The sequence below is a fragment of the Thermobia domestica genome, chromosome 10, assembly GCF_964235325.1.
Source record: "Thermobia domestica chromosome 10, izTheDome1.hap1.1, whole genome shotgun sequence".
Classification (NCBI taxonomy): domain Eukaryota; kingdom Metazoa; phylum Arthropoda; class Insecta; order Zygentoma; family Lepismatidae; genus Thermobia; species Thermobia domestica.
In genome coordinates this window covers 98,872,053-98,892,375 of record NC_137463.1, presented here as the reverse complement: position 1 = coordinate 98,892,375, position 20,323 = coordinate 98,872,053, and the positions used below count along the sequence as shown (strand labels likewise).

General features: G+C 34.9%; 2 protein-coding genes across 2 annotated transcripts in view; one reads left to right on the top strand and one right to left on the bottom strand.

Annotated features, from left to right (window-relative positions):
* LOC145662601 (venom carboxylesterase-6-like) overlaps positions 1 to 20,323 on the top strand; it is a gene marked incomplete in the record, with an annotated part of 151,579 nt that overhangs the window by 88,693 nt on the left and 42,563 nt on the right. Inside the window, 1 exon segment of the mRNA XM_081728317.1 lies at positions 5,779 to 5,932. Coding sequence (XP_081584443.1) covers positions 5,779 to 5,932 — 154 coding nt within the window.
* Positions 11,440 to 18,511, bottom strand: LOC145662602 (52 kDa repressor of the inhibitor of the protein kinase-like). Its single transcript, XM_081728318.1, has 3 exons — positions 16,257 to 18,511; positions 14,960 to 15,099; positions 11,440 to 11,755 (listed from the first exon to the last, which is right to left on the bottom strand). The coding sequence occupies exon 1, from the start codon at positions 18,369 to 18,371 to the stop codon at positions 17,019 to 17,021; it is 1,353 nt and encodes a 450-aa protein (XP_081584444.1). The 5' UTR covers positions 18,372 to 18,511; the 3' UTR covers positions 11,440 to 11,755; positions 14,960 to 15,099; positions 16,257 to 17,018.

Sequence of the window (20,323 nt, the reverse complement as noted above, 5' to 3'; positions counted from 1 at the left end):
CCATAGCAGACATAAACTTCATCGATACATTTTCTCCCCGATAAATAACTAAATCTGATTTCATATAGTTGTTACTCCAACATACAATATAACCAAAACTGCATGGTATATGTTGGTGAATTTGTATTGTATGAGATCCACTTTGTTTATTTATAGGTTTTAATAAACTTTCCATATCTGCAATTATTATCACATCATTCTGTAATAACAATTTCAATTTTCGAAATTTTAAAACTTCTCCTTGTTTCGGCATGTTAATTTTGGTTGGAGTGTGTTCTTTACATAATTTGTCATGTTCATCTAATTTTGATTTGTTATAAAAAGATATTAAACATCGTCTACAAATAAATGTTTGATGACTACCTAACTGATGTCTGACTAAACCATTTAAATTTGTAATTAAACAATAATGAGAGTTTAAATATAATAAATCAATATGTTTACCTACAGCTGTGTTTTCGCTTATACGTAACGGGAAAATAGTTTCATGATCATAGTTAATGCCATATATATTAATGGAAATTTGTTCCTTAGGAAATACGGAATTATACATATGTTCAAATTTGCTTATGTGTTCTATTTCAACGGGAAATTGTATATTGGTTTTTTCAAATAATGGTAATAAAGTATTACTATATTGTATGTAATTATTCACACGATGTGGATTATCTTTTGTGGGATGAAACGCAGCTAGAATACTATACATAAAACTTCTATTATCGTTATTTTGAATATTTAAAACACATTTTGTGGATAAAATCCATTGAGGTAATTTTACATAAATTTTCTCTTTATGACTCTTCAATAACGCATTGAGATTTTTTATAAGACAATAATGACTGTTGCAATTTTCTTCACAATACAGTAAATCTATACGTTTACCTACAGCTGTGTTTTCGCTTATACGTAACGGGAAAATAGTTTCATGATCATAATTAATGGCATATATATTAATGGAAATTTGTTCCTTAGGAAATACAGAATTATACATATGTTCAAATTTGCTTATGTGTTCTACTTCGACGGGAAATTTTATATTGGTTCTTTCAAATAATGGTAATAAAGTATTACTATATTGTATGTAATTATTCACACGATATGGATTATCTTTTGCGGGATGCAACGCAGCTAGAATGCAGTACATAAAACATCTATTATCGTTATTTTGAATATTTAAAACACAATTCTTTTTGGATAAAATCCATTGAGGTAATTTTATAAAAGAAGAAGCGGAAAGAGGATCATATTTACTGATTTTAATTTCTAAGTGATGGTTTGGTTCAGAACATAAAGACCACCCTGATTTCTTAATTGCTCTATTTTCTTGTTCAACTAAAATTTTATTAAATGGTTTTTCTATTATAGAATTCACATCTGTACTCGGTAAAATAATTTCGTTACCACTATTTACAAAGAATCGACATGTTTCTAAATCTACTGGTTTTACAAAAGTTGTAGCCAAAGAAAAATTTACTTTAAATGCTGAATTATCTTGTTCCTGTTTTAATATATCTAAACAGTCTTTTCTTTTATTCTTTAAAAAACATCCACTATCCTCATTTAAATCAGTATCACATTTCAAAATATTTTTTTTTTAAAAATTATTATTAAATAGAGTATCAGAATTGATAATATTTGATTTAACCTTTTTTGTCGCCATTTTTTTAAAAAAACTAACTCTTCAAAGTTACTATAATAATTCTGAACTGAGTTTTTATAATATAATATTAATATTATTATTATAAAATGTCTTACTTACAAAAGAAAACAAAACCACACTATTAATAAACCACACTAATAATATAAACGCACACACACAAAAAATATCTGAACTTTACGCTTCACACGGTAAACATGAAGTGATTACAAAAAAACATGTCGGTCAGTCTTTTATACCTGTCTGACAGCATTACGTCATATTGCGCAATAGTATGAGTCATACTCGGGAATTCCCCTCTTTTTTTATACCTTTGTGATTGATTACATTACGTTCAGGGATTCCTATCGTTGAATGACAAGTTATTGTCTGTTAAAGAGAAAACTAGGTCAATGTTTTTTAAAATCCGGATGAATGACGTAATGAGAATTATCTACATATGGCGGAAGTTATTATGTAACTGATAACAAAACACGGAAGTTTCGCATTCTTTAAATAATCATCTCTGCTATGTTCAAATATAGGTTAAAACAAGTTCACTCCTTAAAAGAATCTTTGCTATAGAGTTCGATTGTATTATCTGTTATGTTCAAATAAGGGTTGAAAAATGAGCCTCTTCTACTAGTTCTGCTATGTTACATAGTCTTATGCTAAGGGGTTGAAAACGAACACACCCTTGCTATGTTTCGTAATTAAAATAGGGGTTGGAAAAGGGAATGAATCTTATGTATTCTTCACTCTGCTGTGTGTTCACCACCCCTATTCTCTGCTATGTTCGTTATGTTCAAATAGGGGTTGGAAACGAGTTCACTGTTTCGTAGTCTCTGTCTGATGCGCTATGTTCAATTAAGGGTTGGGAAACGAAATCAGTGCTATGTTAAAATAGGGGTGGACGAATACAAACGAGTACACCCTCATTATTGTCTTAGTAGTCTTTGCTATGTAAGATGTTAAAATAGGGGTTGAAGTAGTTTTATGTATTCTCTGCTAAGTTCAAATAGGGGTTGAAAAACGAATACACCCCTATTCTCTGCTATGTTAAAATAAGGGTTGGAAAATATGCTCATAAAAGGGAACGAGTTCACCCTGCTATGTTACGTATTCTTATGTCATTTCTGTTATGTTAAAATAAGGGTTGAAAAATATGCTCATGAAAGGGAACGAGTTCACCCCTAAAATGGAGGCCTGCTATGTTATGTAGTCTTCTGCTCTTATATGTGTTCGTAATCTTATGTTACCTACTATGTTAAAATAGTGCTATGTGTTATCTGCTCTTCTATGTGTTATCTGCTATGTTCAGAATAGGGGTTGGAAACGAGTACCGGTACACCCTTGCTATGTTATGTGTTCGTAATCTTATATGTTATCTGCTATGTTAAAATAGTGCTATGTGTTATCTTCTCTTCTGTGTGTTCATAATCTCAGTGTAATTTCTGCTATGTTAAAATAGGGGTTGGAAAATATGCTCATAAAAGAGAATGAATTCACCCCTTAAAATGTGGTCATAAAAGAGAACGAGTTCACCCCTTAAAATATGCTCATAAAAGGGAACGAGTCTTATGTATTCTCTGTTCTGTTGTATGTTCATATTCTGCTATGTTAAAATAAGGGTTGAAAAATATGCTCATAAAAGGGAACGAGTTCACCCCTAAAATGGTGCTCATAAAAGAGAACGAATACACCCCCTTAAAAGTGGTCATAAAAGGGAATAAATTCACCCCTAAAATGGAGGTCGTAAAAGACCGTGGGCTCACGGTGCACGGTGGTAATTTTCCCAGTGGCTTGTGAGTTGTTAAACGCTGTTCCAGATCGATCCATTTTCTACTACTTAAGACTTCGTCATATTAAGTATATCAAGTACAGTAATTAACTCAGTATTATTCTCTCAAAATGTATTAATTTCTTCAATATCATCATGGGATAATTGATTTAAATACTATCCGCACTGACAGACGGGGTACAACTAACTATTTGTCGGGTCACCGATTGCCGCGCAACAGCCTTATTTCGTGCAGCAATATGTGACTGTTCTTTTGGCAATAGTCACTCACAAGAGAGTGTCTATTTGATCAGTGATATGATGCAACCGTTGTAATCGAACACATCGGTGTGTATTTCCTGTCTGTAGCCACCGATTCGTATTCACATCATTGAGAATCCATTGTTTTCAACACGAGCATCAATATCGCGGAAGATAATCAGCAGTCGCGATATACAGAGGATTGCCAAAAAAATATAAAAACACTTCATACAGGACACGTAAGTTTGGCCCTCCACTGTAGAACACGTGTTGCGGTTGCCGATCTTTTTTTTTTTTGTTTTCAATGTATCACGCGAACCTTCCTTTTCCGTCAGCTGTAACCAGTTCACCTGTGAGTGTCGTGGTGTAAAAGTGGTGCGGTAAAATGGGCTACCTGACTGACTTCCAAAGAGGCATGATCGTTGGTGACCGTCTGGTAGGAGCTTCAGTGGCAACAATGGCGAAAATTGTGGAAGTATCGAAAGGCACTATGTCCAATGTCAACGAGGGCATACACAATTCATGGGCAAACGACGTCTTCAAAGCACAACAGTAGTCCAAAAACAATCCTGTCAGATAGGGACCGAAGGGCATTAAAACGGATTGTAGCAGCTAAAAAGAAGACCACTGCGATGAAAGTTATGTCTGAACAGAATTCAGGCCTACAGAACCCGGTTTCATCGAAAACAGTGCGACGGGAACTTCATAAAATGAAAATTCATGGCAGGGCCGCTATCGCCAAACCTCTGGTCATAGAAGTAAATGCGAAGAGGCGTATCCAGTGCTGCAAAGACCACAAGGCGTGGACTCATGAGCAGTGGAAACACGTAATGTGGTCCGATGAATCGACCTTCACCTTGTTTCCAACAACCGGTCGTATTTACGCATGGAGAACACCGTCGCAGGCCTATGATACAGACTGTCTGCTCCCAACTGTAAAGCATGGGGGTGGTTCTATTACAGTATGGACAGTGATATCATGGTTTTCTGCAGGTCCCATCATAGTCCTGCATTGAATGATGAATGCTAAGGCGTATGAGGCCATTTTGGGGAACCAGATTGTATCCATGGCCTAAATATTGTTCCCTGATGGTGATGGCATCTACCAAGATGATTTGACACCCTGTCACGCTGTAAAAACGGTGAAATCATGGTTTGAGGAGCATGACCAGGAGCTATCACACCTCCCCTGGGTCCCACAACCACCAGATATGAACATCATTGAGCCATTGTGGTCTGAGTTAGAAAGACGTGTTCGGTCTCATTACCCTCCATCAGCATCCCTTAAGGAACTGAAGCATGTTTTGGAGGAACAATGGCACTAAATTTCACACACCACGATTTAGGAGCTGTATACGTCCATTCTACGTTGGATCCAAGCTGTTTTGGACTCAAAAGGAGACCTCACACCATGCTAGGTATGATTTTCACACTTTTGCAAACGTTTTAGATTTTTTTGTCGAATCCCTCTAATTCTTCTGCCATAGATCTTTCGCAAGCAAAGGCGGGAATCTGTTGATGCTCGTTCAATGATGAAACATTGATAGACCATCTAAACACACTTAAGCCACGGCCACTACTGAACTATGACTCTCTGGCCCGCGCCCGATTGCTGTTTCATGGGGATGTGGTCAGTGCACATGGTGATCGTTTTTCTATTCTTCCATTAACTACGAATTCTGTAAATGTAACTCAAGCTTATTTATTGCATTTTAAACGTCCATCAATGTATAAATCTCATTTGGTGATAATTTTCTGATAAATGAATTGAGAAAAAGTGTAAATAAAGAAATTACTAGAAATGAAGTATAATAGCTGTCAAAATTAGAGTGTTTGAAGCTTCACAAGTACGTGAAGTACTCAACATAAGTACTTCTGCTTTATATATCATTCTACACTTCCTCATTCGCATAGAGTAGAAACAGTAAGATACAGCATTTTTTTCTTTTTTATTACGAATTCATCATCCCAAGAATAGATTATATCTTCACCTCTATTCTCCATTGAAACCGGAAGCAATAAGTTAGATTGCAATATTGGAGTCCTATTGTTAGTTGAGCCAATGTGAAAGAAAACTCATTTGTATTCTTTTTCTTTACAGAGTGTAACTGATAGAGTATTTATAATATTTGTAGAACAAGCAGCAAAACTCAAAGCGTCCATGGGGACATCACCTGTATATTTTTATCAGTTTGACTACAGAGGCGAGCTTAGTTTGTCGGAGGCTTTAACTGGAGGATCTCAAGAAGACTTTGGTAAGATTCATGTATACTCAATAGCACAATACTTACAAGTTGTACAAGTGTTTCTTACAAGTACTAAATATTAGGAAGCAAATACAATTGAATGGGAAGAAAATTCAATTATAAGTCCTAATGCCATTACCTGTAATTTGCGATATTTTTAATATTTTGAGTGTTTTTACACTCATAACACAAGTTTCTTTCAGAAACAGGTTCCAGATCTACTAGCGGAAAAGGTATGTTATTTTCTAATAACTACGTAACGCTTTTTGTTTCTGACTTCACAAAGAGAAAAGCGCGTGGCAAAACCAAAAGTTAAATTAATAAATAAAATCTAAAAACACCAAAAGTATCAGGTATATTATTAACAGACTTAGTAACGGTTTTCTAGAAAACTCTATTTTTATATTGAAATCACTGAATTTACTAATAAGACACATATTCTATGACTTGTCCTTCCTTTTGATCTACTGGCTAGCATGCGCATCTTTGGTGTATGGGGTTCGAAGTTCAGTTCCCAGTGTTTTGGATTTCACCTTAAACAGTAGACCCAGTCTCATATAGGCTTCACTGAAAAGGGATGCTAAATTCTAACAAATTAACCAAACCAACCGTATCCTATGCCTTATTTTCCAACAGTGATAAAAATATTTTAACAAGTTATAATCTATTTGACAAACGAACTAGTTTTTCATATGTTCAAGGAGAAAACTCAGTCCTTTCTACTGTGTCGAAAGTATTCATCCTAATATATTTTAAAATGTTAGGAAAATAACTATTTATGTGATTAATCACCCTTGAATATTATAGTAGTCGTTAGGACTCGAACCTACTAGGGACGTCCGGAAAGTAAGTTTCCCTAGGACAGTAAACACAAAGAAGACACAGTGACCTTGAAGAAATGTATTACCACAGACACAGAACAGGTGACAATTGTTTTTCAACACATTCACCACCGAAATTGAGACACTTGTCATACCGTGAGATCAACTTTTAGTTAGCTAAGGGAGTCCTCAGATCCCGCGTTTGCTTGTCCAAGGGATTCACATCTCTTCTTTTAGCCTTTGATTCTTAATATTTTCCGTTTATTCACTTGCATTTATTTTTTACAGCAATCTTGTTTTGTTATTCATCGATAAGAAAAAAGATCGAAACAAAATTTTTGATTCTTGCAAGGATTAAGGAACATTTTATATTTTCCCTCTAGTACCAATAATTAAAAAAGAAAAATAAGTTAAGTATCTTTCAAAAAGACAAAGAGTCGTATTTTTAAAGCTCCGTAGAACCTCCTAGAAGTATACTTTTTTTTTTACGACTTTCTTGTTTGTCAGTTTCAAAATTCTACTAGCATACGAAGCTTTGAGTTTCTATTCTAGTTTGAACTCCCTAGACTTTTATGTTTCTCATTGAAAAATTTAACAAGGTCAATATTAAGTTAAGAAGGGCGTCCAACTAAAAATATTGAGTTTTGGAATTTTTCTGTGAGTTAGTATCCAGGAGGCTATAAACATGCAAATTTCGTCACTGTAGTCCTACCAAATTATAATGCGAAGGAAGTGTCTCATTTAAATGACATGGGGAAGATTTTTCAGTTCACCATTAGACCTCACTAAAGTTAGCAATATTTACTTTCGGTGATTTACTTACACAACACTATAAAAAATCTACAATCATACCAAATTTTAAGTATTATTCCGATTATAATTACCTAAAATGTGAAAATTAGTTAAAAAAAACTTCCATTTAAATAACATAGGGATTTTCTTACCCTCTTAGACTCCCTACAGCCTACAGACTTAGACAGATCCGGCGACCTGGTTAAATTTGGAGACAGACCCGCTAGCAGCCGAAATATAAGCTCTGGAGCACTGCTTCAGAATTATATGGTGTGTTAATTATGTAGTTCTATTATTTATTTATTCAATTTCCAATTTCACATTTCTTAATCAATTTGTCATGTCCTGTATATTTTGTATATTTTAAGTTGTACACCAATTATTTTATATTCTACACGAGCATTATTGATTCGCTCAATTAAACATTGATGATCCTTCATAACAAAAATATGTAGCTTTTCTTTTGTGATTCTCACGTGTTTATACTCTGATAGATCTTGTAGTTATCTTTCGGTGCTATGCTTTGACTCACAAGCTAGAAAGAAAACTGTAGATTTAGTGACAGGACAGACGCAGTGAGAGAGAGAGAAAAAAATAAAGAAAAGAGAATCAGTAGCCTCATACTCTCCATGAAATTTAATCATCTCTTGGTCACACTGAGTCAGCGGGTTAGACCACGTCACTGGTCACGAACTTCGTGAGCAGTTTCCAACACTGCCCAGGAAAATTCAAGAGATTACCAATTAGTACATCTACAGGCAAATAAAGTATAGAATTAATTGTGTGTAGTTGTAATAACCATAAAATCTCATCTTTACAACAAGCATCAGCAATAACATAATTTCGTAAAACATTCTCCTCACTTTTATTTCTCCTCCATCAACGCTGTTTATATGACACGTAATCTTTCTTGTCTTTTGAGGTATATAGATAACTCAAAATTATAGAAAACTGAAGCCTGCAATATTTACACAATAACATTCATTGTAAAACAATAATGATAATAATAATAATCAAGAATCATAATGTTCCGACTCATTTTAAGGAATATTTCTTTCTTAATAAGTAGCCTATATGCCTATTACTAATCGTAATCCAATACACTCTTAAAAAAATACCGGAATTTTTACGGTGAAATATATGGCAATCGGGGATGCCATATTTTCACCGGAAATTTTGCAGTAATTTCAACGGAATATTCCAGGAATTTCACCTGAGCTTTAGATATTTCACCGGGAAATTTTAGTAATTTCACCGGAATATTTGCATGAATTTCCCCTCATCTTCAGACATTTCACCAGAAAATTTGCAGTAACTTCACCTGGATAATTCCATGAATTTCACCTGACCGGTAGATATTTTACTGAAACATTTACAGTAATTTCACCGGAATAATTCCATGAATTTCGCCTGGACTTTCAAATATTTTAACGGAAATTTTGTAGTAATTTTGCCGGAATATAAATATTAATGAAAGGGGAAACAACCAATTTTTTAACATACCAGATCCTATGTAGATGTGAATTCTATACCCCACAAAAACAGTGGAAAAATGACCGACTGGATCGGAACTCGGACCCGGGACCTCTGGCATACCTTATCGATGCGTTAACCATTATACCACCCAGTCCGCCTTCCATAACAGCCACTCACTCTCTCAGTCTCGAGGTCAGTGCTCTCCACTCGAAGCACGTGGGTTATACGGAGTCGAAGTGGGAACCACCGATCTCGAGAGTGAGTGGCTGTTCTGGGAGGCGGACGGGGTAGCATAGTGGTTAACGCATCGGCACGGCATGCCGAGATCCCGGGTTTGAGTGTTGGTCTAGAGGGGCAGTTTTTCATTCTTTGTGCATTATAAAATTCACATCTACAGAGGAACTGGTGCGTTAAAAAATATGTTGTTCCATCTTTCATTAACATCTATATGAAATCACAACCGTCATAGGTGCTCAGTGTACGGATACAGGCATTGTCCGAGAACAGCAATGGTTCTCTGGTACAATCCATGGTCTGGGTGTAAAGCATCGACCTCGAGAGTGAGTGAATCTTCTGGGAGATGGACTGGATGGCATAGTGGTTAACGCATCGACACGGTATGTCGGAGGTCCCGGGCTCGAGTCTCTGTCCAGTTGGTCACTTTTTCACTCTTTGTGCATTATAGAATTTACGGGAATTATAGCATATACATAACCTCAAGTGCTAGATATTTCACACAAAAATTTAGATATTTCAACGGATATGTTGCATGAATTTCATTTAACAATTTACAGAAACTTCTTCTGAAAAGTTCCGTAATTTCACCAAAACGTTGGACATCTGTTTTCCACAGCCATTTGAAACTGCCTCACAGACTGAGTGGAAATCATTATGGTTAAAAACTAGATATATTTTGTGATTTCGTGTTTAGTTTAGAACAACAAATCAGCATGAGAGTATTTTGCACAGTGATGATTTAATGTATTTATTTGCAGTACTCTTCAACAAGCTTTGAAGTTATTGGCGCGTTCATTCAACAAAGAAATATCTTTTATCGGTTTCAACATCAAATTCAAGAAAGCACCTCAAGAAAACAATTTTACAGTGAATAGGCTTAGGCGAGTTCTTCCATAAATTATAAAGTGAAATAGAATCAACTCTTGTTCCTTGGCCGAAAATGCGGACAATATACGTTATCAAAAGCAAGAACTTCAGTTACTATCAATCACGAAATTTCAATGCCCAAGACGCTCCTCGCAGCCAAAATGGATTACATTATGGCAAAATTCGAGCAAGATTGACATGTTTGACATCGCTAACGATCTAAACATCCATTTACCCAGAACGGCTCCTACCACTAACAACTTGGTTTTCTTTCTGGACAATGTAATACAATGAACAATGCGTTTACGCTCTTTCTTTTCCTATCATCTGCATTTTCACAAGACAGCAAACCAATATTCACATTCTTTAAACAACACTTTCTCTAATGTCTTCGATAACTGAAGTACAAGATTCAACTTTGCGAGGAAGAAACGAGAAAAAATAATATTAATAAATAATCAATTATTGTGACTATTACTGATAGAGTTACAAGTAAGAATATTTTCAAGTGCACTTTTTCACAAGTATGTTAGGATTACTTTAAATTTTATTTACCCCTGCAAATTCACACATAATTACTAAGACTATATTTTTAACAAAGAATTACACAAATACATCTATAGCACATACTGGACATATTTTCAAAACTACATTAAAAATCAAATCAAATAGAAACCTCACTTACTCTTTCTCATTAGAAGGGTCCACTGGATCAATAGCGTTATTTCAGGTTTTGACAGGAGGAACAAAATTGTTCACTGACATAAGTTTCACGTTTTTCCATTAGAATATTAGTACACAATTTATTAAAAAGCATGTATTTCTCAAACTAAGTGCTAAGTGGGGTGCAATTGCCCCTACCCTTCCCACATGATGCCTCTGCAGTGAATTTGCAAACATTGAAGGCTAAAGCGGTAATCAAGGAAATGGGTAAATTTATCGTTTAATGGAATCTCGTGATTCTGTTCAGTGAAGAAAAACTCTACATGATATGTCGCAAAAGCAAAACGACTCCATATTTTCGGTCACAAAATTGCGGCAAAATACCTAATCTTGCATTCAGGAATATACAGTAGTTTGTATACAAAAACGTGTATGTATTCACGACACTTTTTCTTTGTAGCAGTAATACAACCAGCGTTAAGCCTACATGTACAGAGACCAGATGAAGGTTTTCAGAGAGAAAGAAGCAGCGAGTCATTTGGGAAGGGCAAGGAGGATAATTGTCCCTCTGGGTTTGAGAATCACATGCTCTTCAATAAGTTGCATGCTAAAATACTAATTCATAATGTAAAGCTCTTATGTTGATGGACTAACTTACTCCTACCTGGCAAAGTCTGAAATGACGCTACTGAAAAGAAATACTTAAAGATTTAAACATAAACTAACAGGACTTAGTAAAACCAAATGAAAACCATATATTCCTAAATATCTCATCATATTTAATTCTCAAATGATAGTACATGAAATAAAAAAGAAATGACCAGTCTAGTCAATATTCCGTTTATAAACTGACAATGAGTTATTTCATGGAAGTCAAAAATTTGCTACGGATAATCCTTAGAAGTATCATGTTGCTGTATCTTCCCTCGCTTTCCGTGGAATGGATTCAATTTCTGGATTAATTCCAACAAAACACCTGAAATCAGAAACAAATATATTTCGAAACTAGAGAAAAATAGGCAAAACCTATTCTTATTTCTTTCAAGCTGTAAATTGACTTATGTAGCTCTGAGCGCAATATCATGCTTAATGGTTTTTCTCTTATGTCTCTCATATCATTACATTTTCCTTTCCTGTACGATTTTTTAAGACAAAGTCTTCTCTGTTTCATAAACAATACTATGAATTATTTATATACATTTGCATTAACTATTCTATAAATTTACTTAAGTTTTGATTAACACTAACCATTCTCATTTTGCACTATTTCACATCCGTGAAGCTGGCATAAGAACTGTGGATTAAGATAAATAGAAGATATTGTATTATCATCAGTATTACAGATTTCACCTAATAGTGGTATCAAACACAAGAAGTGTGTTTTTCACTTACAAAGGGAAACCATATGTGTCTGGGATACATAGATATGGACAACATTCATAATCGTACTAAATGTGTGAGAGAACCGAATGAGTAAAACTGTGCATTTCACGAACGTCCAACGTGGTGAGATGGTTGCATGCCACATCTAATGTGTAACTGGTTCAGGATACTTAAGCTCTTAAAAAAAAAAAAAAAAAAAAAAAAAAACTCAGTTTGTTGCAGTGAAGAGGAAAAGTGGTGCGACGTTCCTGAACACAAAAGCAGCGTGGACGACCTCGCATTTTGGCCTCCAGAACTGTAGAGCGTTTAAGTGGATTGTTCTGTGGAATTGCAATCATCTATCGCCACGCTCACAGTGTATCAGGTTCTATTCACCGTAAGTGTTCGGCACAAGAAGTGAAAACTTAGGTCTTATGGCCAAGTAGCTACCCATAAGTAATTTTACTCCGACAAATGTTGTGAAGCCACTTTACTTGGTGTATGGAGCGACATCACTGGAACACGCAACAAGAGAGTATCGTTATTAACTTGAACTAATCTTGTATACGTCAGTCGTATAGTAACTGCCGAAATTTTCGATAGGAACTCCCGTCTTCATTAAAACACCAACCACTTGACAAAATTATAAATATGTCCGGAAATAAAGTTGTGTGAAAATAAACCTGTTTTGTACCATACAATCTTCAGACTTTAAAGTTTGTGCTCCAGATGACAGTTGATTATTTTAACTCGTTTGTTGTTCAAGTAGTCTTTGTCAAGATTCAAACTAGATTGTTCATTCTTGTACAAAACTATTCATAAACATTCCTCTTAATGAACAAATTTGTTCTGTGTAGCACTTTAATATCATTGACCTATGTTTGAACGCATGAAGATGTGACAAGTCTGAAAGTACCTTATCATCCTCTTTATCGAATCTGGAATACTCTTTGACCTTAGTGGCTATAGGCTTTTTTCTCATATCTATGAAGAACTTTGCTAATACATGTACATTATGAATAATTGTTATCTGGAACTTCAACTATGAAGTGTATGGGTTGAATGGTACAATACAGGTTTATTTTCACATCACTTTATTTCAATTTCGATGCAATAACTTATTAAACTGAACCTGCAACAACTTAATAAAATTTCAACCTACTGGTTAAAAAAATGTGATTGGTTAGTTTGTAGTCTTCATTTCTTTAGGGTGTCGCGGTGGCTCAGTGGTAGAGCGTTCACATCTAGTGCATGGGGTCCTTGGATCGATTCCAGCTCGCGGAAAGTGAGCTTTGTGTTAAACAAACACCGGGTGGGTTGGTTTTCTCGAGGTTCTCCTGTTTTCTCCCACTTTCTTCATTCCACAATTTCTTTCATTTCTTCTCATAACCGTCTTCTTTAGCCTAGCTGGCATAACCACGGGATGTAAAACTCAAAGATTTCATTTCATTTACTTTTATTTATTTGTTGACTTCTTTGTTCAAATATCAGCAAACGACTTCGTTTTAAAAAAACTTTTATTTCATAAAATTATAGGCAGAAGTATCGAGAAATTATTGCATACGTATTTTGCAGAAGGTTCGCGTGCTGACTATTCAGCTAACCGGAAGCCCTGTCATATTTATTTCTTCTAATCTTAAAAATTTGATGTGGGATCTACTAATGTTAAGACATTGTTCTTATAAAAGCGAATCATCTCTCTACTGAATCAGGGTCAATTATATAAACGCACTAAGCAACGCTATACTGTAGAATCAAGATTGATGATAGTTAAAATTAACGGACTTTGATGCTTGCCTCATCTAATATTTCGGCACATATTAACTCTATCTTCAGCGAAAAGTTGTTTATAATGAAACCCTTGAATAAGTGAAAAAAAAAAGTAAATCATTAATATATGGTATGGATGTGTGGTGTTTGGTGAGCAAAATAATTATATATATATATATATATATATATATATATATATATATATATATATATATATATATATAAAGAATGTAAGAAAATATCGCTACAGCATTAGGAATGATTTCAACTTACAGCGTACAGACCGTAATGAAGACAAGCGGATCATAATGTAGCAATTAGTAAACCGAGATTTTATGTTGACGCACAGCAAAAGGTAACAACTGCCAAGTAGCCACACGATACCATTGTTTCATAATAAGGAAAGAAAAAAAAGTTATCAAAGATGTAGTTCAGTTCAGTATGAGCTGTAAATATTTTAAATAATATATTCATTTTTATAGATAAATTGCCAATCTTTCCATATTATTTGAAATTTTCAGTCTTTCATGATTTTAAAAATTATTCCTTTATAAATACCTAAAGACAAGCATATTAAAAAAATCCCGTATTTCACAGAAAATTATACTCATAGAAAATTGTACTCTACTCATAGAAAATTTTTTTTAAAGTTCAAGAGTTGTATTCAAAATGAACACTACCATGCAACCATTTAAGCTTATATTAAGAATAAGGATTGAAGAGTAATATTTATTGATAAGTTGTGCCATGCAAAATTTATGAGACAACTGTACATCGGAACATTGAAAATAAGCATGAAACACTTTACGTTAAAGAGAGTTTAACTGTTGCTAAATAACAACGATAACTATAAAAAGCAATAATTATTGTATAAAGCAAATGAAGTTGGTATGTCTTAGCCAGTAACTCAATATGCTGATTAATATGCCCGATAAATTTTGAATGTTCAGCAAAGCAGTGTATTAAATTGAAAACTTCTTACCAAAAAAAAGTATGTTTACAGGGCTACTATAAAATTTGTAACCTTAATTCACCTGGCCTTACTCACCTTTTTTTCCTAGCAATCAACTGTTAGACAAAGGCACGAAAGCGAAGTCATATTCCGATCTCCACTATTTTCATTAACTGGTTAAAATGTGTAACGAAGCATCCACAGAGAATTTCGAGTTAAGTGCGTGAGAGTAGGACCTGAAATATGAAAAATACGTAAATTTTCAAGGAAAAACATAGTATTTTTTAAAAATTCACGCTAGATAGTTTAATGTAATATTTTCAGACGTGAAAATCTGCGTGCTGTTGGTACTATTTTCAGCGGATGCATGCTGTCATGAGACATTAAGGTATAATGAGGAAATTCGTTCGGCGTATTCAAAGATGGCAACTCGGTGTTCAATTTCGATTTTGAGTGTTATAAGAATGTGTGTTGTGAAGAAAAGAGTTATTATATTTTGTGATCCGGTACGTATTATTGAAATTGAGCAGAAAATATGACCAATGTAGGAAAACATTGAAAATAAAGAAATGTAGAAACAGTTATACGTATATTCAAATGTGTTAATGATATGAGAGAAGTGAGCACATGAAAGGTTATCAGAGGAATTCAAGTCCTCTACCACAAACCAGTTAGTTGTTTATAGTTTCCTAAATGGAGTGTCGGCATTGTATAAATGGTAAAGCTAAGTAATCGTGTGTTAAGAAAACAACCAAATTTATCTAAGTGTTTTCAACGACATCCTTGTTTACGCGAATACCTACCATCGCTGACACGCCTGCTGCCTACGCATGCACCCCTTGCTACCACTTGGGCTGCCCTGTCTTGACTCTATTACATGGCATTCGTGCGTTTAATGGCCACCCAGCACAGGTTACTGCAGTTTTATAGCATATATCCGGACGCAGTATTTACACACAAACGGTAAGGTCCTCTTAAAGTGAATGCGCACCAAGAAACAATTTCTAAGGTAGTGACAGCGAATTTCTTGATAAATAATAAAATTTTAACGTTTATAGGCCTGAAAATACTGGATCTACTCTACGGCACAAAGGCCCATTTTTTTTCTTGCACTTAAATTGACGGCACACATTACTACTTGCACTAGAACACTTCCGAACGTACTTTTCCTTATGTGATGTTGCATAATATGTGACTTGAACGTCAGTGCGTTATTTGTACACTGAACATGGGATCAAACTTTGGATGCAAAAAACCGAGGTGCTTCACCGATCAAAACTTTACACAGAAGACGATAATAAAATACTAAAAGAAACTTGAACTCCAATCCGTAAAATACAAGCAATAAGAACCTTATAAATATACTTAAAATAATAGTAATAAATGTACTCACCTATAATGTAAATGAAGAAAACGTATGATCAACAGTCTCTAACGTTGGAATACACACAACAGAAACAATCCCATTACTGGCGAGATTTTTTTTTTTTTTTTTGTCTTAAATGCTTCAGTTGCGGAAACAACTTTCATTTGTCATAAAAGTATCTTACGACAGTGTCTGCAACCACTAAATATAAGGCTAAAAGTATTTAATAATTCTTCAAATTATTTTGCAATTAAACCAGAAGAAATAATGAAAAACATCTTTGAGAGTTATTTTCTTTCGTATAACTTAATACTCATTCTATTATTCGAAATATGATAACAACTTCAAACAACTCGAAAGAACTTTTGTCAAATGCTGGATACACTGTTCAAAATTTACTGAAATTTCACCTGAAATGTCAATTCTGGTAAAAGACCTGTAAACTTTACGGTGAATTTTCTGCGAAACCACCTGAATTTTTAAGAGTGTAGATATATTACTTGCTGAGTAATCCAAAAGAAATATTGCATACATACAAGCAGTGGCGGATCCAGGAAATATTTTTGGGGGGGGCTTGGATAAGCATATTTCACCATGAGTTAGTTCGATTGAAGAAAAACCTTCCTAAATTATTTATACATGGTGCTAAACACGCTATATTAAGGAACCATAATTATAAGGAACTACAAACATGGTGTACAACCTCATTGTAACAAATATACAAAATAGAATGAAGAAGTAACAACATTTATGCCTAATGCAATACTGCTTAATTTGATCTTACCTGGTTTACTGAAATAACAATTGCATTCGTCGAGGATGCAATTGAGAAAAATGATCTATAACTTCTTCAACACTAATGGAAACATTTTCTCTATGAATGTTCATTAGAGCAAGTCCATTTAGTCTATCTTCACTCATTGTTGTCCGCAGATATGACTTAACCAATTTCAAAGTGGAGAAGCTCCTTTCAGCAGAACATGTTGTAACAGGTAGAACACATAGCAAGTGAAGAAGTTTCTTTATATTGGGATAGAACACTGTAAGTGGGTCACTGTATGCTTCTATTGCACTGTTAGGTGGATTGCTTTTATTTTTCCAATGCTCACGCCAAAGAGCCACTTCACTTTTTAGTGCAACTTCACAATCATCAAAATCTTCCAGGTATTTGCGAGCAGATTCAACCACATCATTTTCTTTAACTTCTTTCACAAAGGCTGGTAACAGTTTAAAAAGGGGGAGAATATCAGATTGAACTGATGAGAATCTGGAAGACAATTCATTTATAAGGTGGTCCAAAAATGGAAGGTAAACATTCCTTCTGTAGAACTCTTGAGGATTTGATGCTTCTACACTAGATCTGTGTACCTGTCTTTTAACTGTACGAGGACATGCTATTACAACACCATTTTGCTTTGCTATTTCCTCTGCTTTTTTAAAAATAGTATCATAATGTTCATTGTCATTACGGTACTCCTTAAGCAGATGCAAAATATTATCTATCATTGTGTAACACTGGTGAAGCTCCACAGAGGGATTCTGAAGTTGGCGAGAAAGTGAGAGAGTAAGACCAAGCACTGTGCCTACAATGTTAAGTGCAACAATAAAATCAAATCTCATAGTAGACGACAGGAGTCCAGCGGATTTTATCGATGGCACTTTTTCATCTACACAATTTAAAAATGCAACAACAGAATCAAACACATGAAGAAAAAATATAATGCTATCATGGCGTTCAACAAAACGAGTTTCACATAAAGTTTTAAGTTTGTGCCTCTTTTCTTCAGGATGTTGACTGATGATTGAATTTGCCATCGTTTCTATTCGTTGGGCTGAGTCCCGCACAAAGTTTACTACTTCTGTCACTGTACCTATCATATTTCTAATACTTGGTTCAGAACAAGCGTGTGTTAAAGATAAATTTAACTGGTGAGAAGCACAATGCATATATATTGCCAACGGATTAAGTTCCCGGATCCTATTCTGTACCCCTTTTACCTTTCCTGCCATGTTGGCTCCACCATCATATGACTGCCCTCGTAAGTGACACAGATCTAAACCTAGTTCTGAAAATTTATTCAAAATACTTTTTGCAAGACCTTCACCTGTGATATCATTAACTTGAACAAAACCTAAGAACATTTCTTTCACTTTACATAAGTCAGTGTCAAGATAACGAATGCACACAGACAATTGTTCAGCAGAACTGGCATCTGTTGTCTCATCGGCAATCACAGAATACAGTTTCGACTTTTGTATTTCATTTGCGATTTTTTTTTGCAATGATATTACCACAACACTGGATTAATTCATTTTGGATAGTCTTACTAATAAATGTGGCATTTTTGGGCGCTGTTTTCAAGTGATTTTCAAGTTCTATGTCCCCTGCATCAACACGAAATCTTAGCAGTGACCTGAATTTACCTTCATTTGTTTTGGTATCTTTGTCAAGTACAATTATTCCGTCATCACGATGACCACGAAGAGGAATATTTTCCTGACCACAGAACATTATGGTTTTGACAATGGGAATCAGTCGCTTTCTGTTTTCAGTTATTCTTTTTTTGGCTTCAGCATTGAGCAATACATCAATTGAAAGTTCAGGGTTTTCAAAAGTTCTTACAAAATTGACACTTTTTTCAATAGCACTTTTGTGATAAGCATTGCCTGCATGTTCCCGAAACACTTCCAGCGCATGCTTATATTTTTTCAACGGCGTTTTCACTAAATTCCCGAGAGGAGTTTTTCGTTTTTCTCCTGCTTCGTCCGGTCCAAACAATACACACACCTTACAGTAAGCACCTTCATTCTTTCTACTATATGACAACCAAGGGAAATCGGTTAACCACTTTATATTGAATTTACGATTCTGACCGGACTCAACGACAAGTGGAAATTGATAGTTTGAATTTGGTGTCCATGTTTTTGTGAAAATGTGGTATTTTTCTTCATTTGTAATTACACATTGTCCTACAAAACTCCCAATGTCGTCCATTGCAGAACCGTGTTTTAAGTCAGAGCTGCTTATCTTACCTTGCACTGCAGCTGTGAGTCCAGTTGGAATAGTTTCACAAGAAGCACTGGAAGAATCATTACCTAAACGTTCTTCTTCACCACTTGCTTTTTTCTTTTTTTCGGTCTTGATTAAAAATGATTTTAAGTCAATTTGTTTACGCTTCGACATCTTAAAGAACAGAAAGCTCAAACAAAAACATATAATTCTTTCGAATGGCGGGAATGTAACTCTTGTCTTGTCTTGTCGTATGACTATTATCAGTCAAATAGGTAGGTGTACCAGCTCACTAGTCATATGTGCTACAAATGCTAAATGGTCAAATTTGTACCTCAAACAGAGGATTTATGATTCAAAAGCAAAATAGAATAAAATACAGGACACAATCGGGAAGAAATGACACAAGTCAGGAAAATAGTCAAAGTTAGGGAAAGGTCAAAATCGGGAAAGAAGTTCAGACAGGGAAAGAGGGCGAAAAGCCAAGATGAACAGGACAACAAATTAAGGGTAAGTGGGAGGTATAAAATGAAAAAGAAAGCGTGTAAAAAAGAAGGGAATGTGTGTACGTGTAAATGTAACAGAAAGTGTAAGTGTATAGCAAGGCCCACTTAACCTTCTTCCTCACGGAGCACTACCAGACACGAGACACCCACTATAACAGCCACTGCCGAACTCCGATGTAACTCTGCGTGCTACGGACGATAAGCGTAATTGTTTTCTTCCTTCTTTACGGAGGCTGGCTGTACTCAGTTACGTAGCAAGTAGACACCGTAGGGCCTTATGCAGAATCGTTTTAAAGTTGATTAGCGTGATACTAAAAGTCTGACTACTGCAGGAAACATATGTTAATCGAACTCTTTAGTATGGCACTAATCATGCGTCAGAACAACTCTACATAGGACCCCGTAGCCTTGTCTAAAGTAGCCCTTGAAAATATAATGGATCTTACTGCGTGTTAAAATAATGAAATATATTTGGAAAAATAATTATTCTTGAATGGAATATATGTACGTAAGTTTACATTGTCAGCCGTTTGTACTTTCATTGCTTATTTTGAATTTTTGAAACAAGATTTTGGGGG